General features: G+C 36.3%; 1 protein-coding gene and 1 pseudogene across 1 annotated transcript; both read right to left on the bottom strand.

Moving 5' to 3' along the window:
• Window positions 691-4,579, bottom strand: LOC109233547 (annotated as a pseudogene).
• On the bottom strand, window positions 4,509-11,486 carry LOC109232936 (F-box protein At5g03100-like). Its single transcript, XM_019398631.1, has 3 exons — window positions 10,514-11,486; window positions 5,594-5,764; window positions 4,509-5,020 (listed from the first exon to the last, which is right to left on the bottom strand). The coding sequence occupies exons 1-3, from the start codon at window positions 11,423-11,425 to the stop codon at window positions 4,688-4,690; spliced, it is 1,416 nt and encodes a 471-aa protein (XP_019254176.1). The 5' UTR covers window positions 11,426-11,486; the 3' UTR covers window positions 4,509-4,687.

Raw genomic sequence — 11,884 nt, 5'->3', positions numbered from 1 at the left:
TAAAACGTTGACTGAAGTCAACTCAATTGGATTTTAAGGGAAAAATTCATTTTTTTATTAATTTTTAACATAAGTTTTCCGGAAAAATAATCGGACCGCGCACGCAAATAGAAGAAGGCTTAAAGAAGCTATAGAAGGCTTCGAAACACTGAGTTAAGGTTTAAAACTCTAGATGACCTATTTGGTCATCCATTTCAGTCACTAGCCCTCGCATTATAAGATTCTCTCACACTGTGCAGCCTTCCTATACGCATGCGCCCTCTAGAAAATCTCCTAGGACAATATATTAATTAGTTGGGAATATATTTTAGTTGTATTAGTTTATATGCTTTTCTTTTTTTAGAGTTTTTAGCCCCTATTGGAGATTTTTATGCAAGTAGAACGATAGATTTCATGGCTCATCCTACTCTTTTCACGATAGTGTAACTATCTAATAATGTTTCTATATTCAAGGTATATTAATAGGCATCTCACCAATTCATGTGCATAATCGCGTACTTGTTTGTGCAGAGTGTCCTATAATGTTATTGGTTATTTGTTGTTGTCCAAGTGGATAACTGAGTTGGATTTTTTCTTTCCTCATTTTCAAGTTGGCTAATGCTTTAATTCTCTTTTTGACATACATGTTGATCTTCAGAATATGTACATTTCTGAGACCTAAGAAGGGAAAATTACAACAAAAGAGTCAAACCTGCTCATGTTACTAAAAGCCACTTACAATAGACAGATCATACAAAAGGATTATAGAAGTATGGATCCCTTGCAACCTCCCAATGCCATCCAAAAATCTTGAAGACTATACACAGCATGGAACATTCTACTCTAGAAGATCACTTGAAACACCATCACTGGGGTGAAGCTACATTATCCGAATGGTGGTCAATTGGTCACCCTTCGTCAAAAAATTACATTGTTTATATAAATAAAATATTAGGTTTTAGAGGTGCATAACATGTATTGAACACCCTTTACCGAGGTTTTTTTTCACTTCTTTCAAGTTTGAACACCCTTGCAGAAATTTCTGGCTTCGCCACTGTACCATCATCATAATCAGGAAAACAACTAGATAAGGAAATGGTGAAAAAGCTTTGATTGAACTTATTTGATATCACTTCCCTTTTTACTTTGCACTGTAAAATGAATCCTCTGCTCCACTATAATAGGTCTCTTCCTTTTGCTCGTCCTACATCACAATCTCCCTTATATGCTTGGTTTGCTAGTGACTGGTTACTATGGTGAGTCCACACTGGACTAAAATTGCTAAACCACTGGAAAGAGTCAAGCAGTATATGAGCAACCTTCTCCTCGAACAGATCATAATTGTTCAAGATTAAAACACAAGGGGTTTCTTTTGTCTGACCATTTTTTCAGAGAGTCCGTTGCTCTGCATAATCTATTCCGAAGTAGTGTACCACTCTACCAGTGAAGAGTTCTTTGATATGCATAATCTACTCTGAAGTAGTGTACCACTACCAGTGTCCTCAGGGGCAAGCAATATCTGATCATTGTCACTCATGACTACACAAAATACTACAACGCCAACATCTTCAAACGTCTCTCCCCACTTGCAACCGTCATTCATTCCACTGGTATTTACTGTAATTAGCTGGTACCTGTAAGGAAGCACATAAAAGCGTGTTTCTCAGTGATAACATGTGAAGAAAATGAGAACTCATAGCACTTATGATTTTCAAGAGGCTCGCTCCATCAACACAATAACAACTATCGGTCATAACCTATTAACATGAGATTTTAGTCTGTCACCTAGACTCACATAGATATTTACACGAGTATATAGGTAGTAAGGTAACATAGGTTCGATTTTTAGCAAGTTTTTACCCTGTTTGAACAATTAATACAAAATGCTCGTGTCTCCCTACAAAGATGAGACACTGGAATATCAATGTTAATTGAAGGATCTAGGAATACAGGAATCATTCAAGTGACTTTTTTCCCTAACAAATTATAAAAGCATAAATCCAGAAAGTTTTCCACCTGCAAAATGCAATCACTCTATTATCATATTTTCTTTAAATAGATTTCGCATCGAGCATCAACTATATTTATCTATACGCATAATCTTTCCCCGGATTGACGGTCCCTTTCTAGGCCTCTTAATTACGAACTAGCATAATCTTTTTTTTTCTCGATAAGTAGAGAAGATTTTATTAATATAACAGCAATAGCTTCATTAACATCTTTAAGTTTACACCAACTTAATTATGTTCTTCACCGTAGCAGGCATAGCCCACCATAACTAGCACAATTTAAACACATAAAACTATGCAAATAAAAAAGAGTACCTCATCTTTTGCATCTATCTCTGAGCCCATCTTTACTTCTATTTCCTTGGAGAACATATGCCTGTTAAATTGTGTAATTTAGACTAACTACATCAGTCAAAAACTGGAATCATCGAAGTTAATGACTTCACAAGATTTTGCAGATATATTTTAAACATCATGAGTTGGCATGCGTGCAAAATAAAAGTTTACACTGCCCATCAGAAATATGCATCAAACTAGAGTACATCTAGAGAATTCTCAACAGCTAAAACTAAAAAGATACTTAAATATCGCTTAACACCAAAGGAATAGATTCCAGGTCACCACCTATAAAGTTGAACTCCGTTAGTATTAAATTGCATCCATTTGTTCCTTTAACCACGACATTGTGGATCATAAATGAAAATAGAAACCATATAGTCAGCATAATATATTACAAATAATGAAGGTCCTTATTAATGTACCAACGAGGAATATCCTCTGACCTTAGTAGACTAGCAGTAATTCTAATAGTAAGTGGCATGCAGCATTTAAACTCCATATGATACCACTAGGAGATGTCACGTCTTTGAAACTGGTCAAAGGTGAAACAAGTAAATAACTGAAAATTAACAATGAAATAAGTTTCTTGAAGATTCCTCTCTGCAGTGCTCTATCTTTATATAGTTTATAGCAAAAAGACATCCCAAAGGGAAATCCATGACAAAAGGTAAAATTACCCAACAATTTTGAAGGATAAACCAGAAACAAATGACTGCAGCGGTAACAGCCAATAGCGTCAGAAAAATTCAATGTTGCAGTCAACATTTGGTGAAAGAAATCCATAAAAGAAACATCATGAAAATAAGCGACAAAATTGACAAAAAAAGAAAAGATATCTTTCACCACCTACAAACAGGAAACTTCAAGTGCAAAGACATAAACCGTGGCTAGTAAAAAGAAGGTAACCATTAGCTTGTCATTTAAACAGCGGACAATAATGGTTCTTGGACAAGTTATTGCGCAAAAGTATGAACGGAAACTTACTTGTAGAACAAACAACATACCTTCAGCACCTTGAGCTTCAGTTTAGTTATTTCTCGGCCATTGATATAGACCTGTGTGGTTCCATTGCTTGCTTAAGGACTAAATTTCCCAGTAAAATTCAGGTTTGAACTCACAATTCTGTCAGGTTTTTCTCCCTCCTGTTAAATTAAGAAGCCAAAGCTGTTGACTGCCAAGGGGCTAAGCAATGCTTGCCAAGTGTGGACCTCTTTGACTCATCAATTGGCTCACCTATGAAACTTACACATTTGCACCCCTCAGGCATTGAACCCATTGCTCTGAGCACACAATTGCTGCAACATTTTGCATCACACACAAGCATTCTCTTTACTTCACCACACCTAAACAGAATCTTGATTTCTTTTTCTCCTTCCTTTCCTTGGGAACTCCACCATACTCTGGAAAAACATTATTCTCAATGTCTACCACTTTTCTTTCAGATCTATTAATAGTTTCGAAAAGTGACAATAAGGGATCTTTCCCTCATTGGTAGAATGCTTTGCTGCATTCTCAGAGTCTGTGCTCAGATCCAGGGGACACTGACGAAGAACCTGAAGAAGAAGCAGGTTTCTACAGTACAGACACTTGGGATCTGAACTACCTGAAATTCTTGGATTTTGACTTGATGGACTGATCGCAACATTAACACGAGACATGTGCAATGGGATTGACTCTATAACAGGTGCAACATCAAGGCCTACAGATCTTCTTGACTATGAAAGAGGTTCTGTTATAAAAGCCGTGGGAATTGCACCAGAATTCATATCAAGGGGTTCTACTCTATGAATTTCGTATAATACATTGGATGACTATTGAGCAACTCTAATGCTATGAGCAATCCAGGCTAGCACCTTATTGGAGAAAGCAACCTCCTCGCCATCTCCCTCCAATTTTTTATTTCGAAAAGAAATGAAGTGGGAGAGAACAACTATTCTAGTTGTGTGAAAAGGTGGTGGGAGAGTTAAAATATTTCAAAGTTTCTTTTCCACCAACTAAAAATAAAATAGGCCAAAGAAGCAAGTCCTTGTACACGTAATGAATCTTGAAGTACTATTTTGGCAGAATAAAGAAGCAAGTCCTTGGACACGTAATGAATCTTGAAGTAATATTTTGGCAGAATGATTTTCAACCTTAAATTTTCATAGATAAGAATATCATCAGGATTTAGCAATATGAATAGAAATCACAAAACATTTAGGGCAAGCTTCTTAAATGATGATCACGGAATAAACACATTGTTACTTAGACATGAAGAACTACAAACAAGTCCCTGGATACTAACAAGTACAATCCTAGACTTGTCTATCAACTAAAAACCAGTTCCAAACATAAAGTAACAGGTGTCAGGTATGTTGGAATCAATACAGATAATAGGAATCAAAGATTGTCAATACGAAAAGACAACTCAGCATGCGGAGAGGATCTTGGAAAGCTTTGGAACTCCTGTGCCATTTTAACATAATCCTGAGACACATCACTCCGTCGAATTTGGCAGCAATGACGAACTTTTCTAGGGTTGTTGCATTCTTGAGCAAATATTCTACCAATGGTAGTACAGACTTATTTCCACTTAGTGGTCCATCATAGTCAATGATCTTGATGGTCTTCAAATGTAGCAAAGAGCAGTTATAATTATGTGTCTTGAACCTCTTAATGTGTTCATCCTCATTTGTGTACCTTGACAGCATGTCCTACAGGAAAGAATCCGCTATATTACCTGCTATTTTCCTTATATGGAAGTAAAAAGCCGAGGAGTTGATTGTGGATAAAAAAGGGTGACAAATTTTTAGATTCACAGAACATGTCAAGCATTTAGCAAATGTTACTTACATGGAAAAAAAAATGTTAAAAAGATTCAGTGTAGCTGATCATTTTTTTAAATTAAAAAAAGAGAGCTGATCCTTCTATCTCCTCACATGAAGATGAGTACTATCTCTTGCTAAACATCTATGTCCTACAACTACCAAAAAAGTTAAATACAGAACTGGCTTACTCATTCAATGATTCAAACAATTTTGAGAACGACAATATCAATTTCTGTCAAAGCAACTCAAGTTGAACTATTTTCTTGAAGAAAACAAACTGAGAGAACAACAAGGTTCCTCTAACAGTCTTACATGAAAGGGTACAATAAGTTCTATGATTTTTTTTCCTAAAGTACTAAATCAAAAATATGCTGATATATATTGTCTTCTTCTTACACTAATAGTTGTCTGATATTAATAACATGAAGTAACAAAAATATAGGTCTACAGGAAACTTACTCTTCGTTTTTTATTATACCATTCAATGACCAACGTCTCAAGATCCGGCGAACTCTGTAGAAAGCTGCAAATTCCAAGGAAGTCCGATTGTTCTAAGGCTGTGTCAAGTTTTAAATATTTCCGGCTTGATGGTGGAGATTGCCAGCCTTTCAACTCCAGTATGGAAAGGCACTTATAAACCAAATATGTCAAAACAAGGAAATGCAACACTGTTAATTAATGACATGCTAATTACTGAATATTTCAGAATAATAACTTGGACAATATGACTAGTTTTTGCCACATCAAAGTGTTCAAGGTTGGTTTGGAAATCCAAAGATGAACCTTTTCAACACTTTGAAGAGCATGATGAAAGTAAATCAATCTAAAAATTGAACCAAAACGACTTAATAAACCGATCTATGTTTTGGCACTAAATTATAGAGCCCCACAATATTTGGTTTGGTTTAGTTTTAAAAAAATAAAAACAAAAACAACACACACACACACACAATACTGCTTTTCAAGCTTTGAAATTTTCTACCGCTAAATGTTTAAAGAGGTTTAACACTCGTACTATTATAATTCGGGGTGACAAAAGGAAGAAATTAGTAAGGAAATACAAGATAAAGGAAGTAACAGCAACATACAAGTATTGATTTTCATCTCTAGTTTCTTGATTCAATTAGAATGAAAACCCAACATCCGTTGGTACGCAAAACTAACAAGACAATTGGGACTGCGTTCTCGGACTTTAAGTAGTGAACCCAAGGAGAACTATAGGTATTGAGTCTTAATTGTTGCTAGTAAAGTAGTTTGATTCTTCTATTTTATTTTTTTTTGATAAGGTGAAGATTTTATTAAAAACAGTATCAAGCTGATACTGTAAAAATACAAGGATATTGCTGGCTTAAAAGCATTAAAATCCTAAGCGATCTAGCATGCCCAGCATATCATGAAAATTCATAACAACATTTCCATCTTTCCAATAGTACAAAAAATGTAAACAACTGTATTTCACATATTGCAGCTGCTCCTTCTTGCCTTCAAAACACCTATTATTTCTTTCTTTCCATATCGTCCAAGCTATGCTAAGAGGAATATCTCTCCAAATCTTCTTTAAGGATGCTTCTGGACATGCAGGTTCCCAACACTCTAATATATTCCTGAATTTCTTAGGACTTGCCCAAAGGATGCCAAAGTTAGCCCTGAACATGGACCACACCTGCCAAGTAAATTCACAATGCAAAAAAAGATGGTCCACGGATTCACAAACTTTCTCACACAAGTAACACCTGCTGCACATTATCCAACCCCTTCTCATCAAATTTTCTTGAGTCAGACATGCTTCATGTGCTACTAGCCAACCAAAACATGCCACTTTTGTTGGGACTGTAGTCTTCCAAATCATCTTCCAAGGCCACTTTTGTGCTTGCACCGGCTGGGTAGCATTTAGTATTTTGTAGAGTGAACTAACAGTAAAAAAACCTTTTTTACTAGCTTTTCAGAGTAGGCTGTTTTCTTTTTCTGGCGATAACACCACTGATTGCATCTTCTGAATAAATATATCAACCTCATGCATTTCTCTGTCGAAGAGATTCCTTCTGCACTGGAAGTCCCAACCTGTATCAGTAAATATATCAGCTAAGAGGATTTTTGGATTATTGGCCAATCTGTACAGGTTTGGAAATTGAATTTTCAGCAGACCAGAACCATCCCAATTATCTTCCCAAAGTCTGATTTTTTTCCCGTTGCCCACCCTCAAGCCAGCATACATGTTAAATTTCTCCCATAGGTTACAAATCTGTCTCCAAACAGCTACCCCATATGGGGTCTTTACTGTTTTAGGTGCAAAGAAGCTCTCTTTTCCATATATCACCTCCACCCCTGCTTTCCGGGGGGCTTTTTTCCCATCGTTTAACCTCCATAGCCATTTGCATAGCAAGCTTTGATTGTGAGCTCTAAGATTTCTAACTCCCAGACCCCCTTCTTTCTTATGTTTTGTCACAATGCTCCACTTTGCTAAATGATATTTTCTCCTTTCTGTATCACCTTCCCACAAAAATTTCTTACTAATTTTATCAATTTTCTTCTCCACACTAGCTGGTATAGGAATCAGAGACATTAGATAGGTTGGTATTCCATCAAGAACACTGTTTACTAATGTCAATCTGCCCCCAAGTGATAAGTATTGCTGCTTCCAAGGAGCCAACATTTTTTCACACTTGTCAATTACACCATTCCACACTGATTTGTCCTTGAATTTTGCACCTAAAGGCAACCCCAAATAGGTAGTAGGAAACTTTTCAACCTTGCAACCCATTATATCAGCTAACATATTAATATCACTGTCAGCATTCAAAGAAAATATTGAACTCTTGGCCAGGTTTATTTTTAATCCCGTCACAGCTTCAAACGCCAACAGAACCACCCTCAAGTGAAGCACTTGATTTCTATCAGCCTCACACATCAACAAGGTATCATCAGCATAAAGACTATGAGAAATTTCTATACAAACCCTCCATTTTAAAGCCTTTTATCCATCCACTTCTCACAGCAGTTTTAATCATCTGACTCAATACCTCCATTACTAGAAGAAACAAGTAGGGAGACAGAGGGTCTCCTTGCCTTAAACCTCTTCGAGAACTAAAATAACCTACTGGACTACCATTGATTAGTATTGAGAACTTTGTAGTGGAGCACAAAATTTTATCCATTGAATCCACTTGCCCCCAAAATTCATCTTTTCCAGCAACTTCAGCAAACAAGGCCAATTGACATGATCATAGGCCTTTTCTAAGTCCAATTTGAACACCACACCAGGCAATTTTCTCTTCCAGTAGTAGTCTATACATTCATTTGCCAACAGTGATGCATCTGCAATTTGTCTACCTTTCAAAAAGGCATTCTGATTCTCAGAGACCAACTTGTTAATCACCAACTTCATTCTCTCAGTAAGGACTTTAGCTATCAACTTGTATATACTCCCAAGCAAACTAATAGGTCTGAATTCCTTGATGTTGGCAGCCCCTTTCTTCTTTGGAATCAAAGCAATGAAGGTTGAGTTAAAACTTCTAACAAATTCTCCTTCTCTGTGAAACACCTCAAATGTCTTCAGAACATCTTCTTTCACAATATGCCAGCATCTTTTGAAGAAACACATATTAAAACCATCTGGACCAGGAGCCTTATCCCCTTCTACCATCTTAACTACTCTTGTTACCTCTATTTCATCAAAAGGTCTCTCCAACCACTCTTTCTCTTGGTCACTGATGCTAGCAAGTTCTGAACACTTCCATGAAGGTCTCCAGCTCTCTTTTTCTGAAAAAAGATCTTTATAGATCTCAAGTATGTGGTTTCTAATCAAATTTTTGTCATCTGTGAAGTCCCCATCTATTTCTAGCTTATCAATCCAATTATATCTCCTATTTGAATTTGCTATTTTGTGAAAAAATTTGGTGTTATCCATAAAAATCTGGATTTTTGCCTCCAATGTATCTCTTCTACCTTAGATATGTGATGCAACTCATTTATTAATGCATTTCTAGCAGGTTCTTCTTCCTCTGTGTTACAATCAGGATTATCATTTTGCTACTCCATCTCCAATTGATGCAAGATCTGGTCTTTTCTTGTTCCCAGGTGCCCAAAAGTTTCTTTGTTCCACTTCTTTAAATCTTCTTTTAACTTTCTAAGCTTTTTTGCTAGAACCGCATCTGGTCTTCCTTGAAAAATATACGAATTCCACCATTTCTCCACTGTGCTTATAAAATTAACATGTTCAAACCACATATTTTCGAACTTGAAATACCCTTTACATCTCTCCCATTCCCCACACTCTAATAGTATTGGACAATGGTCTGATTCCACCCTAGGTAGCACGCTTTGTTTAATAGCTTTGAAGGAATTATCCCATTGACTTGAAATTAAAAATCTATCTATTCTTGAGGCTGAATGTTCATTATTGCCTCTGAACCATGTGTACTGCCCACCATGTAAAGGAAGATCAATTAGCCCCATATCATCAATGAACCTTGAGAAATCTCTCATAGCCCTAGTATTTTTTGCCCTTCCAGTTCTTTCATCCTCAAACCTTGTGATATTAAAATCGCCTCCAACTACCCAAGGCCAATCTTCTAAATCTGCAACTGCCCCAAGTTCTTTCCATAGTTCTTTCCTCCTCTTTCTATCACAAGGCCCATATACCCCAGAGAAAGAAAATTTAAAATCAGAATTTTTATCTTCCAAAAAAACACTTGCTGAATACTCCCCCACCAATTTCTCATTACAACTCCATCTCCTTTTATCCCACATAAGTAAGATTCCACCACTATTTTCTCTTGCTTTAAGTTCTAACCAGTCTGTCCACTATAACATGGTGTTTTATGTTTTTATTTGTTCCAACTTGTTTATAGTCTTTTTCCTTCTTTCGTTCCTTTTTAATCTGTTTTTTATTTCACTAGAGTCATTAATCTTATTCTTCTATTTTCTCCACTTGGGCACTGAAAATTTTAATGTTTTGGCACCCAAAACTCTTTCTGACTTAAGTGTTCAAAAACATTACATATAAACTAGAAGAAATCGCCAAACCGACAAAACCAAAACAGATATATTTGTACTATGTTTGGTTTGATTTGGTTTAAACATTTAGAAAATCGACTTAATTGGTATGGCATCCTTTTAAGATAAAATTGTACCAAACAGAACCATGAACACCCCTACTATCCATTACAAACTCTTTACTTTCACAGTTCATCTTCCAAAGTAATGCTAAGAGGCCTAGTTTCAGTCACCTACCACTGTCCAACCAAATTGGCCATGAAAATGTAATTCTTCAATTACCAACTTAGTTATCAAGTTATACTAAGGAGTGGCATTAATGATACTACGCAGATGAATTCAATAAAAAGTCTGAATTTCAGATAGTGAAGAGTATGAATGAACCTCGATGCCCCAGGGACCCAACTCAAGATCCTCGACATGGGCAACACTATGAAGAAGTTCCTTCAAATAGCCATTCTCCGCCTCCGAGTTGCGTTCTTCATCTACTATATAGCCAAAACTTGAACACAATATTGAACTGACAAGTGAAGCCACATTTCTCAAGCGTATCTCATCACAGAACCCCAAAAGTTCAAAATATTTAATATGGGGGGCTAATATTTCGAGGGGAGAAAAGTCGGGATTCTTATTTTGGTAATCTTTAAGGCTCAAATATGTCAGCTTCACAGAGCTGATTTCCAAACGACTAATGCCCAAAACACAATCCAGTTCCAAGTGCTCCAAGTTAGGGCAACCTGATAATATCTTCTCCAACATATTATCCGTCAAGTTCAGGGACGCGATTGAAAGAAATTCGAGACTACTCCAGTTAACACTACCAGAAGGTTTCAGTTCACAGTTGATTAAAATCAAACTCCTCAACAACGTATTCTTATAAGCAAAATTAGGAAGCTCATATTTTGGGTGATTGTCCGAAACAAATAGAAGTGTAAATTCTTCAACATTAGCAACTTTAGTTGCAAAATGTACCCATAAATCAATATCTTTAACATAACTATTGTCGTACCTAAAGAGTGAGCCCCTGAAGCTTCTGATTTTCTGGCAAGACCTCCAATAATAGAGCTCTCTATTGGTGGAAGCTATGAAATCCTTTTCGCCGTAGCTATTGGGGGACTCAAAATCGAGAGATACTGGCACGGACTTCCACAGAAACCGCCATCGCTGAGATAATACGCTGGTTCTCACAACTTCTTTACTGTCCCACCACAACATAGAGAGAATATGGAGTAGAATTGAGTCGGGCAAATCGCTGAGTCTGTCTCCTCTTGCCATGACTTTCCTCTCCATTTCCATGGAGTAAACCTAGTTCAGTTCATCTAAAGGCTAGGAGCCATATGAAAATGTAGCAAAATATTGAAACAGTAACTTGATTGGATGAAAAAGTGTTTGTTTTGATTATTTCATTAAAAAATCCCTTTTTTTTTTTTTTTTTTGGTACGTTGAGATTGTTTCCTATTTTTCTTTCGAATTATACCCTAACTTATTACTCCATAATCTTATATTATCCTTTAGCTTTTTTTTCTATTTTAAGTCCAAATCTCCAACCTATAACCTACTTTATTTTTTTCCAGAACTTCACCCGCCAACGTTAAAGGTGTTTTGCCACCTTCTGTTTTATTTTTTTCTCCTAATTTGTTAACTCAATTCTAATTAGTTGTGCTCATTTGTTTTGCCTTCTTCTGTCTCACTCCTTTGTTCTGCTTTCTTAAGGTATTTTGTCTTCTTCTGTTTTTATTTTTTAAAATAATTTTC

This window comes from Nicotiana attenuata, chromosome 10, assembly GCF_001879085.1.
Source record: "Nicotiana attenuata strain UT chromosome 10, NIATTr2, whole genome shotgun sequence".
Classification (NCBI taxonomy): Eukaryota; Viridiplantae; Streptophyta; class Magnoliopsida; order Solanales; family Solanaceae; genus Nicotiana; species Nicotiana attenuata.
Note: the sequence above shows the minus strand (reverse complement) of the source record. Positions and strands in the feature narration are given on the sequence as shown.

What these genes read in the sequence shown, in the direction of transcription:
- LOC109232936 (XM_019398631.1), bottom strand. Translation starts at nt 11,425, where the DNA reads ATGGAAATGGAGAGGAAAGTCATGGCAAGAGGAGACAGACTCAGCGAT. An exon ending in TGGGTCCCTGGGGCATCGAG is followed by an intron (nt 5,765 to 10,513) that starts GTTCATTCATAC and finishes TTGGTTTATAAG; the next exon opens with TGCCTTTCCATACTGGAGTT. An exon ending in GGTATAATAAAAAACGAAGA is followed by an intron (nt 5,021 to 5,593) that starts GTAAGTTTCCTG and finishes TCTTTCCTGTAG; the next exon opens with GACATGCTGTCAAGGTACAC.